At 43.8% G+C, this 20403-nt stretch overlaps 1 protein-coding gene across 11 annotated transcripts in view; it reads left to right on the forward strand.

The window, feature by feature from the left end:
- Positions 1–8445, forward strand: part of LOC139411448 (nuclear factor of activated T-cells 5-like) — a 51906-nt gene extending 43461 nt beyond the window's left edge. For 10 of the 11 annotated variants that reach the window (XM_071157833.1, XM_071157834.1, XM_071157842.1 and 7 more), the window contains 3 exons: positions 1424–3383; positions 3531–3787; positions 3996–8445. In XM_071157833.1, coding sequence (XP_071013934.1) covers positions 1424–3383; positions 3531–3769 — 2199 coding nt within the window. In that variant the 3' untranslated portion in view covers positions 3770–3787; positions 3996–8445. The remainder of the gene's footprint in view (positions 1–1423; positions 3384–3530; positions 3788–3995) is intronic. The other variant, XR_011634603.1, reaches the window with a different exon arrangement.
- The last annotated feature ends 11958 nt before the right edge of the window (positions 8446–20403 follow it).

A 20403-nucleotide genomic window follows, 5' to 3' on the forward strand; every position in this document is an offset into this window, starting at 1 on the left:
GCAGCAAACTCTCTCCAGAAGTTCAGTGAGGATCTCTGAATGATCCAATGTTGACCTAAATGACTAATGATGATAAATACAATCCACCTGTGTGTAATCAAGTCTCCGTATAAATGCACCTGCACTGTGATAGTCTCAGAGGTCCGTCAAAAGCGCAGAGATCATCATGAAGAACAAGGAACACACCAGGCAGGTCCGAGATACTGTTGTGAAGAAGTTTAAAGCCGGATTTGGATACAAAAAGATTTCCCAAGCTTTAAACATCCCAAGGAGCACTGTGCAAGCGATAATATTGAAATCTACCAAGACCTGGCCGTCCCTCTAAACTTTCAGCTCATACAAGGAGAAGACTGATCAGAGATGCAGCCAAGAGGCCCATGATCACTCTGGATGAACTGCAGAGATCTACAGCTGAGGTGGGAGACTCTGTCCATAGGACAACAATCAGTCGTATATTGCACAAATCTGGCCTTTATGGAAGAGTGGCAAGAAGAAAGCCATTTCTTAAAGATATCCATAAAAAGTGTTGTTTAAAGTTTGCCACAAGCCACCTGGGAGACACACCAAACATGTGGAAGAAGGTGCTCTGGTCAGATGAAACCAAAATTGAACTTTTTGGCAACAATGCAAAACGTTATGTTTGGCGTAAAAGCAACACAGCTCATCACCCTGAACACACCATCCCCACTGTCAAACATGGTGGTGGCAGCATCATGGTTTGGGCCTGCTTTTCTTCAGCAGGGACAGGGAAGATGGTTAAAATTGATGGGAAGATGGATGGAGCCAAATACAGGACCATTCTGGAAGAAAACCTGATGGAGTCTGCAAAAGACCTGAGACTGGGACGGAGATTTGTCTTCCAACAAGACAATGATCCAAAACATAAAGCAAAATCTACAATGGAATGGTTCAAAAATAAACATATCCAGGTGTTAGAATGGCCAAGTCAAAGTCCAGACCTGAATCCAATCGAGAATCTGTGGAAAGAACTGAAAACTGCTGTTCACAAATGCTCTCCATCCAACCTCACTGAGCTCGAGCTGTTTTGCAAGGAGGAATGGGAAAAAATGTCAGTCTCTCGATGTGCAAAACTGATAGAGACATACCCCAAGCGACTTACAGCTGTAATCGCAACAAAAGGTGGCGCTACAAAGTATTAACTTAAGGGGGCTGAATAATTTTGCACGCCCAATTTTTCAGTTTTTGATTTGTTAAAAAAGTTTGAAATATCCAATAAATGTCGTTCCACTTCATGATTGTGTCCCACTTGTTGTTGATTCTTCACAAAAAAATACAGTTTTATATCTTTATGTTTGAAGCCTGAAATGTGGCAAAAGGTCGCAAAGTTCAAGGGGGCCGAATACTTTCGCAAGGCACTGTATATGAAAAGCTAGCAGGTATCATCTGTTTTTTGTATTCTCAGCGGACCCCCGATGTCATGTGTTCCGCCCAGCAGACGCTGGACATGAGTTCCAACCTTCCCACCAACAACAGCCCGTTCTCCAACTCCTTGCCGCGGCCTGCCAAGGACCCTGCCGAATCCCAAACAGCAGTCTTCAACAGTGCAGAGGCCCTGAGCACCATACAGAAGCAGGACATCGCTCTCACCAACTCCTTCCCCGTGCCTGCAGACTCTCTACTCCAACCTGGGCCTCAGCAGTTCCTCCTGGAGCCCAGAGAGGGGCTTGGTCAGGACAGGGCTGGCAACAATGCTGGGGCGGTAGGGAGGCTCAGTCAACAAGTGGAGGCCCCTCAACCTGCCCCCCAGCAGCACCAGCTGCCCATATTCCCCCCAGACGATGTGGCCCAACTGGAACAAGCAGTGAGACAACTGCAGGCAAAAGGGTACTGCAGCCAGCAGCAACAGCGACAACAGCAACAGATTCAACAACAACAAATTCAGCAACAACAGCAGCAACAAATTCAGCAACAACAGCAACTACAGCAACAGCAACTACAGCAACAGCAACTACAGCAACAGCAACAGGTTCAGCAGCAACAGGTTCAGCAGCAACAGGTTCAGCAGCAACAGGTTCAGCAGCAACAGATTCAGCAGCAACAGATTCAGCAGCAACAAATTCAACACCAACAAATTCAACACCAACAACAGCAACAGCATGTGTTGGAGAACCTGCGGCAGGAGCTGTTTAAATCACAGATGCCAATGCAGTGTGGCATATTTCAGGGCGGTTCTCTAGGTGAGAACGCTGAACAGCAGGGTTCCCAGCAGGGCATGGTGCAGAACCATGGTTCCCTCTTTCAGCAGGCCCAACAGCAGCAGAGGCAACAACAGAAACAGCAGCAGCAAGCAGCACTCTTTCAGCAAGCCAATGAGCTCCTCTCCATTCAGACCAACTTCCTCCATCAGACCCCTTCTCATCCCTCTCCACCCCTCTTCCATAACCCCAGCCCCCTGGCTGAGGCACAGGACCCACAGGGGGCGCTGTTCCACACTCAGAAGGCCTCTCCCACCCAGGACCAGGTCCAGGCAACCCTCTTCCAGAACACCCTGACAGTGTTGAGTAGGACCAGCCTCTCCCCAGAGCAGCCCCCCTCTGCCGCCAACCTGTTCCTCCCCCAGAGTGCCCTGTCTGGTCAGCTCTCCGCTAGCGGCAGCCAGCAGCAGCAGCTGGCCTTCCTCAGTGCCCTTCAGACCTCTGCCCCTGAGCCCCAGTCAGTGTTCCAGGCTCAGACCCAGCTTTCTCCTATCCAGCAGGGGACCCCCATGGAGCAGCAGCAGCCCTCTCAGCCTCAGCCACCTCAGCAGAACTCTATATTTCAGAACATCTCCCCTCATCCACCTGCAAACACTCTCTCTCAGACCCAGCAGCAGCAGGCTGGCCTACTGTTCTGCAGCAAACACCTCTCCACTCCAGAGCAGCCCCCCAGTCTGCTGTTCAGTGGCCAGGGCCAGATGCCCTCCATGAGCAGCAGCAGCCTGAACTCTCAGGAGCCCCAAAACCCCTCCATGCTGTTCTCTCAGGCCAGCATGGTGACTGTTAGCCAGCAGGAATCCTCTGAGCCCATGACTTTCCAGGACCAGAGCCAGGTGGTGGGGAACCCCTCAGAGCCTCGCCATCACGGCCTGTTCCAAGAGCAGCAGCCCATGCAGCTGATCACCAGCTCCAACAACGGCCCAGAGCAGCCCATCTCTCTCTTCATGCCCCAATCCAACATATCTGCCCTGCAGGGTTGCATGGCTGCCCGGGAACTCCCGCAGACAGGCATCTTCAGCACTCAGAATGGGGTGGCAGGCCTGCAGACCACCACCTCCTCCCCCGTACAGCAGCCAGGGTCTCTGTTCCAGACAGCAGTCAGTGGGAGCCTCAACCAGCCCAGCGAGGCCCAGCAGCCAGGCCTCTTCCTCTTTGGGATTCAGAATGGTAAGGATTCATGATTATGTGATCTGTCCTTTTATCAAATGTCATCTTTTTTTTAATATGCTCCAGAAAAGCGTATGACATTGTTTGGTTTTCGTTAACATTTCATGTGGCATGTAGTCAGTGACTACCCCTTTCTTCCCCATACAGAGTGTGGCCAGCTGATAACCTCTCCTGGAACCACTCTGTCTGATCAGATCATTGCCATCAGTCAGTCTGGTCAGAACCAGAGAGAGAGCGAGGCCCAGATCCAGTCGCTGCTCAACCAGTCCATGTCTGAGTCAGGGAGCATGCAGAACAGCATGACCGCCTCCCAGAACATGGAGAAGATAGATGACCTGCTTGTCAGCCTGCAGGAGCAGGGCAACAACCTCACTCGCTCCTACTAGGCCTGCTATAGGTTTCAGGTGAATGCTCATCTCTCTATAAACATGTTAAAAAGTTTGGTTTAACAATGTGTTTAAAACGGTTGTACTTTCGTTGTTCATTTTAAACATCTTTGAGGGTATCTCAGAAAGCAGGATTAACCATTTGGAATTCTAGTTCCAATTTGAATCACTGACTACTGTTCACATGCTTCTATGTCTTTAAACATGTAATTGCCCCTCCCTTTAGGAGCCCAGAAGACCCCCAGTGTGGACCCCCATTACAGATGGCAGAAGACCCCCAGTGTGGACTCCCATTACAGACGGCAGAAGACCCCCGGTGTGGACCCCCATTACAGATGGCAGAAGACCCCGGTGTGGACCCCCATTACAGATGGCATAAGAATGAAAACAAACCCAATGGTGGGCTCCTGTCCGAACTCCAAGTTACATGTAAGCCTCAGCGGCCTTTTTCTCCAAGGACAGTCTTCATGTGTAGATGCTCCACAGTGGCACCGAGCGGGGCACCAGTCCTCCACTGCATCTAAACCTGGACCTCAAAATAGGACATAGGTTGTAGTCACCCCACAACTGTCATTGTATCTCGCAGCTAGTCGCCTCCAGCTCTTAATGAAACATGACACTATGTAATGTTTGGCTAACTCATCAGTTCTCAGAGCAGCACTTTGCGGTGTGGTTTTATAAGGATGGTGGTGGAAGCTAGCACAGCATTCTGTCTTCTCCAGGACCAGAGTGTGGACTCACAATTGTTTATAACGCATTGTTGTCCTTTTTATACGATATTAAAAGTATTTTAGGAAATAGCAAAAGAAAATATACAATTAATGAAAAATAAACCTTTGTAATATATTTTGACTTTAGTTCTTTCAGCACTTTATGATGCTTTCCTTTTGTGGCCAGTTACTCATTAAGTTGGCCTATGCATTCGCTAGTCAGCTATTTAGTCAGTACATCTCCAACTTTATTACTCATGCATGTGTTTTGAGTTATGGCTTTAGTTATTTTATTGTTCCTTTCATGAAATACCAGTTTCTTATTGGCAGCCATCTTTCCATTACCCATTCATGAGAATAACTCCAAATATTTGAGTATTACACCATGGATTTCTTTCCCTTATTAGACTCTGTAGTACGAGAGATGCTCTAGATTAGGGTCAATGTGGATCAAGAGAAAAAAATCATCCAGCCTTTAAATTATTAATTTCCAGTCTACATAATTAAATAGGCCTATATTTTGAATAAATCAGAACCATATATGCGTACCATATACCAGTGTGCACGGTTGTCTGATGTAATTAAAGAGTATATTGTTATTTGTATCATTCTATTGCAAATGTAGATAATGTGTTGTTTTGTGATGATGTCTCCATGGAAGATGTTTGTATTAGCTCACGTCTGGCACGCACAAACTGGACTTTTATCCATAGATCAGAGAGGAGTTTTCCGTATGTTTGTCTTACTGTAAAATACCAACTCTCTTGCCTACAGTGGGACACCCCAGGACCTGAGTCTAGGCCTCAAGTCACAGCCTCCTTTTTCGTCTTCATGAATGACCAGTTTTATGGCTCATATTGTTTGGTGTGTTCATATTTGTCGTTTGAGACTCGCCATGTTTTGACAGGAAGAAAGTGGTGAAAGTGACTGGAGCAGTTATCTGTTTTGCCTTGAGCATGAATGGTTGTTTGTAGTTGGATTATTAGTGTCAGGCGTGATATACAGATGAATGATCTTAATTTGATCACTCTTTTGTTGCTGAGAATTTTCCTGCATTGGAAGAAAAACTTTTTTATTATTATTTGTATTTTATAATTTTTGTATATATTTTTGTTGTACTTTTTACCCCGAATTTCATGATATCCAATTGGTAGTTAGTCTTGTACCATCGCTGCAACTGCAACTGCAACACGACTCTGCCAAGCCGCTCTGCTTCTTGACACACAGCTCGCTTGTGTGTCAAATTTCGACTTAGAAATTTCAGACTTGATTTACCCTAATTAAAAATGTATCAACCTCTACAAAAATGTCCATTAATTATAATCCACAGAATAATTCACATTTCCTTTTGCTGCAGGATTATTTTTCTGCTATAGCAAACTAGCTCAAATTAAGACCCTACACCTGTACTGCTGCGAAACTGGTTTGTGCTTTTATTCTTTACATGTGAGTATTGGGCTGGAGTGGAGCCAACAGTAAGATTGTGTCTTGTTTTTTGTCTGAATCTGAGTATACACATGAACAAGGGACTGGTCTCTGATGACAACAATAACAGCTTCGTTGAGTGCCTCCATCTTTCTCTCTTAGTGTTGTATTTTATTGTGTGTTCTTAACATCATTACCTTTTTTTCACTTTAAAAACAAGCAGATTTTTAAAATGGAGAGTATTTAAATTATTTTTAGTAATGTGATTGGTGGGGCCCCATATTCCCCATCCCAGAGCTTGAGCTGTGTTCTTTTAGATATTTAAAGGGACCCTACTCATGAAGAATGAACCGTTAAGTTGCTTTGGAGAAAAGAGCTGTCTGTGATTGGCCTTCTTCAACTCTTGTGAAATACTAGTAGTTTTGTTTCCAGTAGTCATGAGTATTTGTGAATTTTTATCATATTTACAAATATTTTATCATATCTTTTTTACTGGTGTAGTTCTAATACATCTTTTCAGAAATCATATCTAAATTTATTTGGTATTTCTTGTTTTAGATATTGTCTAAATTGTGTTCCACAATCATATTTGTGCTACAAATGACTTGATGTACAAGTTTGGTTCTGATTTAACTCCGTAATTGTATTAATATTAGTTATGTGGATTTGGCCCTTCCCCACCTGTTGAAACTGTAGTTGGCTGTGGTCTTGTGTGACATATCTGTCAGTGAAGCTTTTCTTCTCCTTGTAGATGTGAGGACAGGGATACAACTTTATGATTGAGGGAGTTAAAATGTAACATGTACACTGAGTCACATGTACATTCCTGTGCATTGTTTTCTTCCCTTGGATAGATTTCCGTTCATATGCCAGGTTGAGATCAATTGTACAGTATGTTTGTCCAAATCTGATAGTTTAAAGTCAAACCCTTGTGATATCATCCATGAAACATTTAACCTATACTGTCACATATACAACTTATTTCACCTCTTGAATAAGGAAAGAGCAGGAAGTTATTGGACAACTATGCCAGTAATAAAGCCATACAGACAGTTAAAACAGCATCTATTAAATATTTGTTAATAGGGTTTACAAAAAACTCCAAACGCAGAATGTGTTTGTTACCTCAACCCGAGCAGGTTGCTAATCAGGCCACCTTACTCAACATTGGACCAATTTCAATGATAAAGTACATTCTTTATATATAGTATACATACAATATTTTGTTAGCAACATGTTCATGTTTTGTGTTATGAATACACAATAAGATTATTGTTAATAAGGATATTGAGGAAAGAAATACCTATTTTCAAATGTAACCCATGAATATCCCATGTAGTATGAGCTTTGACAAAATAGGAGGCCTATTTGTCAAGTAGGCTACATGTTTTACATTGAGGACGACATGAGTCTTTGTAATTGAGTGGCGCTATACTTTATTGTGCCGGTAAAGGTTTAATTTATTGAAGACCTAAAAATTAACGACTTTTCCTACTCAACCAATGACTACAGAAATGCAGGGGTCACCTTGAAAGTTCATCTATATTTTTACCATATTTGCACCCAGACTAACCAATGATTTATGACATCACAGTGTACAGCAAATATATTTTAGAAGTATTGCTCAGTACATTGGATGATATACTTGTGCCTTGACAAACTTTTTATAGTAGAGACCAGATTTATCTTGTACCAGTGTTGCCTATTTTATTCACCGCTGTGACACTATTGTCAGTGGTTATTAGCCCTTGATAACTAGTATCTTGCAAGCCATACGACTTGTGTGCTTCAAATGCCGTACAGAAATGAGTGACCAGATAAATGTATAGTGTTATGCAATTTGTTGTGCATCTGATTTATTTTCACGAAAATATGAATTGCATTTGTTTCACGTCGTTGCAATTGAAGTTTTGTCTCAAACTGCTATGCAGCTTGATTCAATATAAATGTATATCTGTTACTTTTTTAATATATATTTTATCTATCTAGCCTCTCTTGATTGTTCATTGCAAAGGGGAAACTATAACGAAATATTGTAATTATGTTAATTATTTATGTCACTTTTTGAAATAGTATTGATACTGTGTGCCACCGGGATTTGTTTTTATTTTTATGATTGGGCTTGTGTCAGTCAAGACCAACACAAATTTCACCTAATTCAAACAAAGTTGTCATTCAGAATTTTCATCATGGGTGTTTTGTTTATATTGTAAATGTCATCAGTTAGTCTGTTCACACACTGACTGTTCTGTTTGTGTCCCCTTAACCTGTCTGGCTTTGGTTTGATGTGAAAGTCTGCTTTATTTCCATGAGGTTTTTTCTGGTGATCAGTAATGAACCTGTTGATAGCACTAGGTATGGGGAGTGCATATCACCTATGTGTTTTTAGCTATCGTGTGAACAACTGTTAAATATTACCTTTAAAAAAAATGAATCTATATAAAAATGTATTTTTGCTTTTGTTGGGGCATTTGTATACTCTTGCAATTATATTTATGTAAACCTGCTGGTATCTATATTAATAAAGATAGATGATACGTTTTCCTTTGTCTAGTTGATTTCCCCACCCTCTGATGTTTGGTTTTCGTTCGATTTTTGCGTTGATCAACTTTTTGGTTTTGCTCAGGAGAGACAGAAAGACATCATGAATTTCCCATACCGTGAAAGATTGGAAATGGCAAAATCACAAGCACACCAATCTAATTACGTTTCAAGGGTAACAAAACTAATCATTAATCAAATACGCCACGGCCTTACCCTAGTTGTCCATCCAAAACATGTTTTAACATTATGAAGGGAGGAGAGCGAGGGAAGTAGAAAGGGAAAAACATGCTTGCATGCTCAGAAACCAGATGAATATGATCACATATTAAAATGTAATTTAATATTGTGATTAGAGATTTATAATTAGTAAATGACCTGTGTTTTTCAATGAAGAAGGTGAGGGTTTGGCCATCATTGTAAATAATAATTTGTTCTGAACTGACTTGCCTAGTGACATACATTTAAAAAAAATGAAGACCACCCGCAACAAAATGAACTAACCTGATCCCCCTGGTGGTCTGGGTGCAGTACTACTTTTGCGCAGCGTCATCTGTGACTGATCCCCTCGAACACGCTGAGACGTCATTGCGTACAGTTCAACGTCAAAGTGTGTGTACGTGCGTTGATCTCGTTTGGAGCTGGAGAGGATGGAGGGCCAGGATAGAAGTAAGGTAATGTGGTGTAGGGAAACAGATCGATGGAAATGACCAAGTGATGGAAAATCTGATAGAAATGAAAGATGTGGTGTGCCTGAATGATGGCCGAGGGACCAGGATTGATGTAGCCACAGGGAAGGAGTCTGCCTTGGCCCTCACTCTGGTGTCTAGTGTGATAGCAGGAATCCTTTGAGTGGAATGTATGGGAGGAGTTGACAGTAGGAAGTGATCATTATCCCATACTATGTACAGTAGGTCGGAGGAGGTGTCAGTGGAGTAGACTGGTGGATGTTTGGAAGGGCAAAGTGGGATCCGTTTCAGGAGCTGAGTGAGCAGGTGATGGCTCGGGTGGATATAAGTGGGGATGTGGATAGTATGAATACCTGAGTGGGACAGCTACTGTGGCTATACCTAAGAGTTCAGGAAGGAGGAGGAGGAAAGCAGTCCCATGGTGGCTGTCCAGGAGTGTGGGGCAATGGCAATGGAGGAGTAGAAAGAGGGCATTTAGAGTACTGAAAAGGACGCATGACTTCCAACATCTGATTCGGTATAAGAAGGCCCTGGTGAGGAGAACTATCCGTCAGGCAAAGAGGTCATGTTGGCGTCGGTTCTGTGACACCATTGGAAGGGCGACACCTGTGGGAGAAGTGGGGTTAAAGGGAGTGAGATTATCCAGTGTTGACTATTGGGGAGGGTATGGCAGTAACAGATGAGAAGGCAGAGATGATGGCCAAAATGTTTGTCCAAGTGCATAGCACAGCAAATTTGTCAGAGGGGCAGAGGGGGAGAGAGAGAACAAGAGAGGAGCACCCAGGAGTGCTGGACAGGAGGGAGGATGTAAATGATGTGTTGAATGCACCATTTACCATGGCAGAGGTGAAAAGGGCAATAGGTAAGGCTGGGTTATCTTCACCTGGGAAATATGAAGTGTGCTATGTTATGTCGACCCATCTTCTTGATGGGGCACTGGATAAGGTATTGGTGTTGTACATCAACGTGTGGGAGGAGGGGAAACTACCAGACAGTTGGGAGGCAGTAGTGGTACCAATCCGGAAGCCAGGGAAGGACCCAGCAAGGCCAACAAGTTATTGGCCAATAGATTTAACATCACGTGTGAAAGATTATGGAACATATGATTACGGCGAGGCTAACTTCCTTCCTGGGGAGCAAGGGGCTAGTATCACCACATCAGAGTGGGTTCAGGAAGGGAAGGGGGACTATGGACCCAGTGCTCTGCTTAGAATCAGAGGTCAAAGGCTCAGGTGAACAAGGAGAATGTTGTAGCTGTCTTTTTTGATGTGGAGAAGGCGTATGATATGATGTGGAAGGAGGGGTTGATAATGAAGCTTGATATTATGGGGGTAGGAGGAAGAACGTACAACTGGATAAAGGATTTTCTGTTTGGAGGTACAGTTGAAGTCGGAAGTTTACATACACCTTAGCCAATTACATTTAAACTCAGTTTTTCATAATTCCTGACATTTAATTCTAGTAAAATTGGGTAGCCTTCCACAAGCTTCCCACAATAAGTTGGGTGAATTTTGACCCATTCCTCCTGACAGAGCTGGTGTAACTGAGTCAATTTTGTAAGGCCTCCTTGCTCGCACACACTTTTTCAGTTCTGTCCACAAATTTTATATGGGATTGAGGTCAGGGCTTTGTTATGATCACTCCAATACCTTGACTTTGTTGTCCTTAAGCCATTTTGCCACAACTTTGGAAGTATGCTTGGGGTCATTGTGCATTTGGAAGACGCATTTGCGGCCAAGCTTTAACTTCCTGACTGATGTCTTGAGATGTTGCTTCAATATATCCACATAATTTTCATCCCTCATGATGCCATCTATTTTGTACACCAGTCCCTCCTGCAGCAAAGCACCCCACAACATGATGCTGCCTCCCCCGTGCTTCACGGTTGGGATGGTGTTCTTCGGCTTGCAAGCCTCCCCGTTTTTCCTCCAAACATAATGATGGTCATTATGGCCAAACAGTTCTATTTTTGTTTCATCAGATCAGAGGACATTTCTCCAAAAAGTATGATCTTGTCCCCATGTGCAGTTGCAAACCGTAGTCTGGCTTTATAGCAGTTTTTGAGCAGTGGCTTCTTCCTTGCTGAGCGGCCTTTCAGGTTATGTCATTATAGGACTCGTTTTATTGTGGATATAGATACTTTTGTACCTGTTTCCTCCAGCATCTTCACAAGGTCTTTGCTGTTGTTCTGGGATTGATTTGCCCTTTTTTTATTTAAGTCTGTTAATCTCTAGGAGACAGAACGCGTATCCTTCCTGAGCGGTATGACGGCTGCTTGGTCCCATGGTGCTTATACTTGCGTACTATTGTTTGTACAGATGAACGTGGTACCTTCAGGCGTTTGGAAATTGCTTCCGAGGATGAACCAGACTTGTGCAGGTCTACAATTTATTTTCTGAGGTCTTGGCTGATTTCTTTTGATTTTCCCATGATGTCAAGCAAGGAGGCACTGCGTTTGAAGGTAGGCCTAGAAATACATCCACAGGTACACCTCCAATTGACTCAAATTATGTCAATTAGCCTATCAGAAGCTTCTAAAGCCATGGCATCATTTTCTGGAATTTTCCAAGCTGTTTAAAGGCACAGTCAGCTTAGTGTATGTGAACTTCTGACCCACTGGAATTATGATACAGTGAATGATAAGTGAAATAATCTGTCTGTAAAAATGTTGTTGGAAAAATTACAAAGTAGATGTCCTAACCGACTTGCCAAAACTATAGTTTGTTAACAAGACATTTGTGGAGTGGTTGAAAAATGAGTTTTAATGACTCCAACCTAAGTGTATGTAAACTTCAGACTTCAACTGTACATAGGGCATCAGCCTATAAGGTGCAGGGTTGAGTAACCGGGTGGTAACCAGCTAGTGATGGCTATTTAACAGTCTAATAGCCTTGAGATAGAAGCTGTTTTTCAGTCGCTTGGTCCCAGCTTTGATCCAACTGTACTGACCTCGTCTTTTGGATGATACCGGGGTGAACTGGCCGTGGCTCGGGTGGTTGATGTCCTTGATGATCTTTTTGGCCTTCCTGTGACATCGGGTGCTGGAGGGCCGGCAGTGTGCCCCCGGTGATGCATTGGGCAGACCGCACCACCCTCTGGAGAGCACTTCGGTTGTAGGCAGTGCAGTTGCCGTACCAAGGGGTGCAATGGTACAGCCCAACAGGATGCTTTCAATTGTGCATCTGTAAAAGTTTGTGGGGCTAAGACAAATTTATTCAGCCTCCTGAGGTTGAAGAGGCACTGTTGTGCCTTTTTCACCACACTGTTTGTGTGGGTGGACCATTTCAGGTTGCCAATGATGTGCAGTCCAAGGAACTTGAAGCTTTTCACCGTCTCCACTGTAGTCCTGTCGATGTGGATAGGGGCGTGCACCCTCTGCTGTCTCCTGAAGTCCATGATCAGCTTCTTCATTTGTTGACATTGAGGGAGAGGTTATTTTCCTGACACCACTACGCCAGGGCCCTCGCCTCCTCCCTGTAGGTAATCAGGCCTGCTACTGTTGTGTCGTCTGCCAACTTGATGATTGAGTTGGAGGTGTGAGTGGCCACGCAGTCATGGGTGAACAGGGAGTACAGGAGGGGGCTGAGCACGCACCCTTGTCAGGCCCCTGTGTTGAAAATCAGCTTAGTGGAGGTGATGTTTCCAACCTTCACCACCTGGGGGTAGCCCTTCAGGAAGTCCAGGACCCAGTTGCACAGGGCGGGGTTCAGACTCTGGGCCCAAGCTTGGAGGGTACTATGGTGTTGAAGGCTGAGCTATAGTTAATGAACAGCATTCTTACATAGGTATTCCTCTTGTCCAGATGGGAAGGACAAGGCAGCTACCTGGTGGATAACGATACACCGCCTGGGGAGCGTAATTAGGCCTTTGTTGTTTTCATTCGTGGTCAATGATGTTTACTCTCAGGTATGGCGCGATATTTGGAGGTCGTCATCCAGGTCCTGGATGGCAAGAGACAGTGGAGCATGTATTGATACAGTGTGGGCAGTATGAGAGGGAAAGAGAGAGGAGGCAGAGATCTTGTATGGGGGAGAAGGGAATACAGGAAATTAGTTTAAAGAGTATATTGAGTAGAACGTCATTAGATATAGTCTCAAATATTTGTTAATCTTTTTTAAGAGAAACGTGGCTGGCAGGTAGAAGTTCATTTCTCCCTTGCTCTGGCCCACAGTCCAGTACAGAAGGTGGCGGCAATGCACCATAACTTGGATGCCAACGCCCGAAAAAGCCTAGCGAAAGAGAAAAATAAGATGGCAGACGTTACGGAGGTGGATGCAGAGAAACTAAGCAAAAAGTAAGCCATTGTCGATTCACTCCTTTATTGGACAGCATTTATGAAGACGTGTGCAACACGTTGATGGTGTGTGTGGATCCCTTCCGTGTTATTATTCCATAAAAGCAGTAGGATATTGTTGCACGATGGAAAAATAAGTGTACCATAGCGAATGTACATACATATTCTAATGGTCCATTAGGTTCAAGCAGCTTATCACACGTGCTGCTTGCAGTTCATTAATGTACACGTATGCATGCTCTCCATCCTATTATGTGAGTGGATATAACTACAAAACCGATATTGCATCGTACAAATTACCCAAGGTTGTTTGCTGATTTGAAGTTTCTTGTTTTCATGTAGGTTGATTAACAAAACCACGTTTTAGCTAAAGTGTTTGCCTTTTTAGCTTTATCATAATGAGTCGCTTGCCGAATTCACCAACCTTTCAGGTCATACTGATGTGCTATTTATGTGAACTCATCAGTATTTTGTATTATTCTATAATCTCACTTTTGTAATGGGATGGCTTGCTAGCTAGTGTATTTAGCTAGCTACTTCTGGGCTACGTGGTCTGACTGATCAGCTCAGAATGAAAGTGAAAATGTTCTTCCTACTCAGTGGAACAAGTACCCAATTGTCATAAAGTAAAGTTACCTGAATAGAAAATGACTCAAGTGAAAGTCAGAGTAAAATATATTCCTTGAGAAAAGTCTATGTTTGGTTTTATGTATACTTAATTCTCAGAAGTAAAAAATACTATTACTTTTATTACTTATATTAGGCAAATCAGAAAGCATTAATTTAGTTTAAAAACAAAATCTCAAACACTAAGTAGACAGGACACACCAGAAAGCATTTTTTTTTTACATTGGATAAAAACACAGACTACAAAATAGTATATCTATATCCAGCACTACACTGGTTACCTTGTAACCCCACTTCTGAGAAAATGGTCCTTGAATGTTTTGGTACACCAACTGGAGAGCTCTTCTTTCTCTATACCCATTCAGCAGAGTTCACACCCTATGCATCGAATATTAAGCCTTATCCCCACCCATCTCTTTAAGTATTCACATGTGAGGCCATGTGCTAAACAAACAAAGTTTTCAAGACTTAAAGTGTTGAAAGTAGTAGCAAAAAGTATTAGTACACTTTATCTAGTCCTTGGCCTAAATCCTAATCTGACTTTTGTGCATGTCATGTTGTTCTTCACATTACCATTTCTGGTAAACACACACTATATATCAAATCAAAGTTTGTCATATGCACTGGATACAGAAGGTGTAAAAGCTACAGTGAAATGGTTACTTGCATGTCTGCTTTTGCAATATCAAAAATAGAACGTGTCCAGATGAAAATATTGTATAAATATTTTATTATTAGATGATGCTTACCCGGACACACGTGTCTAAATGGATGGTTCATGTGAAAGAAATGCTGTAACCACCCCCCAGCCATAAATAGCTAAGTGGATGGGTCACAATTGTCTAGGCATGTACACATGTTCATGAAATACATGCATTGGACAAAGGTATATGGACACCCCTTCAAATCAGTTGATTCAGCTATTTCAGCTACACCCGTTGCTGAAAGGTGTATAAAATTGAGCACACAACCATGCAATCTCTGTAGACAAACATTGGCAGTAGAATGGCCCGCATTGAAGAGCTCAGGGACTTTCAACGTGGCACTGTCATAGGATGCCACCTTTCCAACAGGTGTCGTGGAAATTCTAACCAAGTGAGAGAGACTCTGAAGTAATGACAAACAATCATCTGGTGATCGCTGAGAACCCCGAAACAGAGTTGGGTTAAGATGGCAAAGTTACAACCTCTTAGTCTACATGACAAACAACATGTGTGGAATGGGTCAAAGGGTGAGGTTTTGTATTTGAGAAAGGAGTATCCCCCAGCCAGATATCATTTGCTGTGAAAACTGTTCTAATTGTGTAGAAACCAAAGTTTGGCCCCTAAGACAAGGTTATTCTTATCAGCTGTCCATACCAGAGCCATCTCCTCCCTGGTACCTCAGAGTACACAAACACCAGAATACCAGGCCCGAGAGAGGACACGACCATCCTAAATCAGTTGCTAGCTCAAACCCCAGAGGCCAACTCAGTTAACACAGACACAGATGAGGAAGTAGTAAGAAACCGTATTCGATGCATAAACAGTATTAACACAATCTCGTAATTTTCTACCATACAAGTCAATTTGTCAAATCTCTGTCCTGCTAGAGCTGCCCCAATCAACTGTAAGTGCTGTTATTGTTTAGTGGAAACGTCTAGGAGTAACGTCTCAGCTGCCAAGTGGTAGGCCACATAAACTCACAGAATGGGACCACCGAGTGCTGAAGCGCATAGCGCATAAAAGTTGTCTGTCCTCGGTTGCAACACTAACTACTGAGTTTCAAACTGCCTCTGGAAGCAATGTCAGCACAATAACTATTTGTCGGGAACTTCGTGAAACGGGTTTCCATGGCCGAGCAGCCGCACACAAACCTAAGATAGCCACTGGACTCTAGAGCAAGTGGAAACACATTCTCTGCAGTGAGGAATCATGCTTCACCATCTAGCTAGCTAAACAATAAACCATAATCCCAACCCATACAGTGCAAACAGATTGCCATAGCTAGCCACTGTTGGATTCTGGGTGAAACTTTGAACATTGTTATACTCAGAAGTATAGGAACATTCACTTCCGGCGCCGACAGAGATGGCCGCCTCGCTTCGCGTTCCTAGGAAACTATGCAGTTTTTAGTTTTTTTACGTGTTATTTCTTACATTAGTACCCCAGGTCATCTTAGGTTTCATTACATACAGTCGAGAAGAACTACTGAATATAAGATCAGTGTCAACTCACCATCAGTACGACCAAGAATATGTTTTTCGCGACGCGGATCCTGTGTTCTGCCTTACAAACAGGACAACGGAGTGGATCCCATGCAGCGACTCAAAAAAACGACTCAGAAAAAGAGGGAAACGAGGCAGTCTTCTGGTCAGACTCCGGAGACGGGCACACCGTGCACCACTCCCTAGCATTCTTCTTGCCAATGTCCAGTCTCTTGACAACAAGGTTGATGAAATCCGAGCAAGGGTAGCATTCCAGAGGGACATCAGAGACTGTAACGTTCTTTGCTTCACGGAAACATGGCTCACTGGAGAGACGCGATCCGAGGCGGTGCAGCCAACGGGTTTCTCCACGCATCGCGCCGACAGAAACAAACATCTTTCTGGTAAGAAGAGGGGCGTATACCTTATGGCTAACGAGACATGGTGTGATGAAAGACACATACAGGAACTCAAATCCTTCTGTTCACCTGATTTAGAATTCCTCACAATCAAATGTAGACCGCATTATCTACCAAGAGAATTCTCTTCGATTATAATCACAGCCGTATATATCCCCCCCAAGCAGACACATCGATGGCTCTGAACAAACTTTATTTAACTCTTTGCAAACTGGAAACCATTCATCCGGAGGCTGCATTCATTGTAGCTGGGGATTTTAACAAGGCTAATCTGAAAACAAGACTCCCTAAATTTTATCAGCATATCGATTGCGCAACCAGGGGTGGAAAGACCTTGGACCATTGTTACTCTAACTTCCGCGACGCATATAAGGCCCTGCCCCGCCCCCCTTTCGGAAAAGCTGACCACGACTCCATTTTGTTGATCCCTGCCTACAGACAGAAACTAAAACAAGAGGCTCCCACGCTGAGGTCTGTCCAACGCTGGTCCGACCAAGCTGACTCCACACTCCAAGACTGCTTCCATCACGTGGACTGGGATATGTTTCGTATTGCATCAGATAACAATATTGACGAATACGCTGATTCGGTGTGCGAGTTCATTAGAACGTGCGTTGAAGATGTCGTTCCCATAGCAACGATTAAAACATTCCCTAACCAGAAACCGTGGATTGATGGCAGCATTCGCGTGAAACTGAAAGCGCGAACCACTGCTTTTAATCAGGGCAAGGTGTCTGGTAACATGACCAAATACAAACAGTGCAGCTATTCCCTCCGCAAGGCTATCAAACAAGCTAAGCGTCAGTACAGAGACAAAGTAGAATCTCAATTCAACGGCTCAGACACAAGAGGCATGTGGCAGGGTCTACAGTCAATCACGGACTACAGGAAGAAATCCAGCCCAGTCACTGACCAGGATGTCTTGCTCCCAGGCAGACTAAACAACTTTTTTGCCCGCTTTGAGGACAATACAGTGCCACTGACACGGCCTGCAACGAAAACATGCGGTCTCTCCTTCACTGCAGCCGAGGTGAGTAAGACATTTAAACGTGTTAACCCTCGCAAGGCTGCAGGCCCAGACGGCATCCCCAGCCGCGCCCTCAGAGCATGCGCAGACCAGCTGGCCGGTGTGTTTACGGACATATTCAATCAATCCCTATACCAGTCTGCTGTTCCCACATGCTTCAAGAGGGCCACCATTGTTCCTGTTCCCAAGAAAGCTAAGGTAACTGAGCTAAACGACTACCGCCCCGTAGCACTCACTTCCGTCATCATGAAGTGCTTTGAGAGACTAGTCAAGGACCATATCACCTCCACCCTACCTGACACCCTAGACCCACTCCAATTTGCTTACCGCCCAAATAGGTCCACAGACGATGCAATTTCAACCACACTGCACACTGCCCTAACCCATCTGGACAAGAGGAATACCTATGTGAGAATGCTGTTCATCGACTACAGCTCGGCATTCAACACCATAGTACCCTCCAAGCTCGTCATCAAGCTCGAGACCCTGGGTCTCGACCCCGCCCTGTGCAACTGGGTACTAGACTTCCTGACGGGCCGCCCCCAGGTGGTGAGGGTAGGCAACAACATCTCCTCCCCGCTGATCCTCAACACTGGGGCCCCACAAGGGTGCGTTCTGAGCCCTCTCCTGTACTCCCTGTTCACCCACGACTGCGTGGCCACGCACGCCTCCAACTCAATCATCAAGTTTGCGGACGACACAACAGTGGTAGGCTTGATTACCAACAACGACGAGACGGCCTACAGGGAGGAGGTGAGGGCCCTCGAAGTGTGGTGTCAGGAAAATAACCTCACACTCAACGTCAACAAAACTAAGGAGATGATTGTGGACTTCAGGAAACAGCAGAGGGAACACCCCCCTATCCACATCGATGGAACAGTAGTGGAGAGGGTAGCAAGTTTTAAGTTCCTCGGCATACACATCACAGACAAACTGAATTGGTCCACTCACACAGACAGCATCGTGAAGAAGGCGCAGCAGCGCCTCTTCAACCTCAGGAGGCTGAAGAAATTCGGCTTGTCACCAAAAGCACTCACAAACTTCTACAGATGCACAATCGAGAGCATCCTGGCGGGGTGTATCATCTCCTGATACGGCAACTGCTCCGCCCTCAACCGTAAGGCTCTCCAGAGGGTAGTGAGGTCTGCACAACGCATCACCGGGGGCAAACTACCTGCCCTCCAGGACACCTACACCACCCGATGTTACAGGAAGGCCATAAAGATCATCAAGGACATCAACCACCCGAGCCACTGCCTGTTCACCCCGCTATCATCCAGAAGGCGAGGTTAGTACAGGTGCATCAAAGCTGGGACCGAGAGACTGAAAAACAGCTTCTATCTCAAGGCCATCAGACTGTTAAACAGCCACCACTAACATTGAGTGGCTGCTGCCAACATACTGACACTGACACTGACTCAACTCCAGCCACTTTAATAATGGGAATTGATGGGAAATGATGTAAATATATCACTAGCCACTTTAAACAATGCTACCTTATATAATGTTACTTACCCTACATTATTCATCTCATATGCATACGTATATACTGTACTCTATATCATCGACTGCATCCTTATGTAATACATGTATCACTAGCCACTTTAACTATGCCACTTTGTTTACATACTCATCTCATATGTATATACTGTACTCGATACCATCTACTGTATCTTGCCTATGCTGCTCTGTACCATCACTCATTCATATATCCTTATGTACATATTCTTTATCCCCTTACACTGTGTATAAGACAGTAGTTTTGGAATTGTTAGTTAGATTACTTGTTGGTTATTACTGCATTGTCGGAACTAGAAGCACAAGCATTTCGCTACACTCGCATTAACATCTGCTAACCATGTGTATGTGACAAATAAAATTTGATTTGATTTGACATTAGTTGCAAAAGAGACATGAGGGGTGCCATAATGATGCTTGGGAGGGGCTGAGAGCAGGGAACACGATTGCATGTGGCAATACTGAGTCACTCCGGTTCACACTGACAGTGTGCAGAAAGTAGTCCATCACAACTTTTCCTCACTGATCTTTCTCACTCATGCATGTAGCACAATGGCAACATTAAACGATTGATTAAATAAAAAGGGATGATGCCTTTCTATAACATGGCAGTGTTCTCCTCTCAGATCTATAAATAAGTCTAGTTTGTGCATGCCAGACACAAGCCAATACAAACATCTTCCATGGAGACATCACTACAAAACACATTATGTACATTTGCCATAGAACGATACAAATAATAAATAGTAATATACTATTTAATTACATCAAACAGACAACCGTGCACACTGGTATACAGTGTATCCAGACCCCTTCACATTTTTTGTTACGTTACAGCCTTATTCTAAAATAGATTTTCCCTCGTCAATCTACACACAATACCCCATTATGACAAAGTGAAAACAGATTTTTAGAAATTGTAGCAAATGTATTAAAAATAAAAAACACAACATATTTGATTTGGTCAAATAAGTATTCAGACCCTTTTTCTATGAGACTCAAAATTGAGCTCAGGTGCATCCTGTTTCCATTGATCATCCTTGAGATGTTTTTTGGACATTGACCAAGTTATTATTATTGTAGCTGTCTACCACAGCATATTGGAGTTGAAATTAAATAAGGAGCTGAAAGTGTAGAAGTTCATTTGAGGGTATTTACATCCAAATCGGGTGACCGGTGTAGGAATTATAGCACTTTTT

The sequence above is a fragment of the Oncorhynchus clarkii genome, chromosome 6, assembly GCF_045791955.1.
Source record: "Oncorhynchus clarkii lewisi isolate Uvic-CL-2024 chromosome 6, UVic_Ocla_1.0, whole genome shotgun sequence".
Taxonomy (NCBI): Eukaryota; Metazoa; Chordata; class Actinopteri; order Salmoniformes; family Salmonidae; genus Oncorhynchus; species Oncorhynchus clarkii.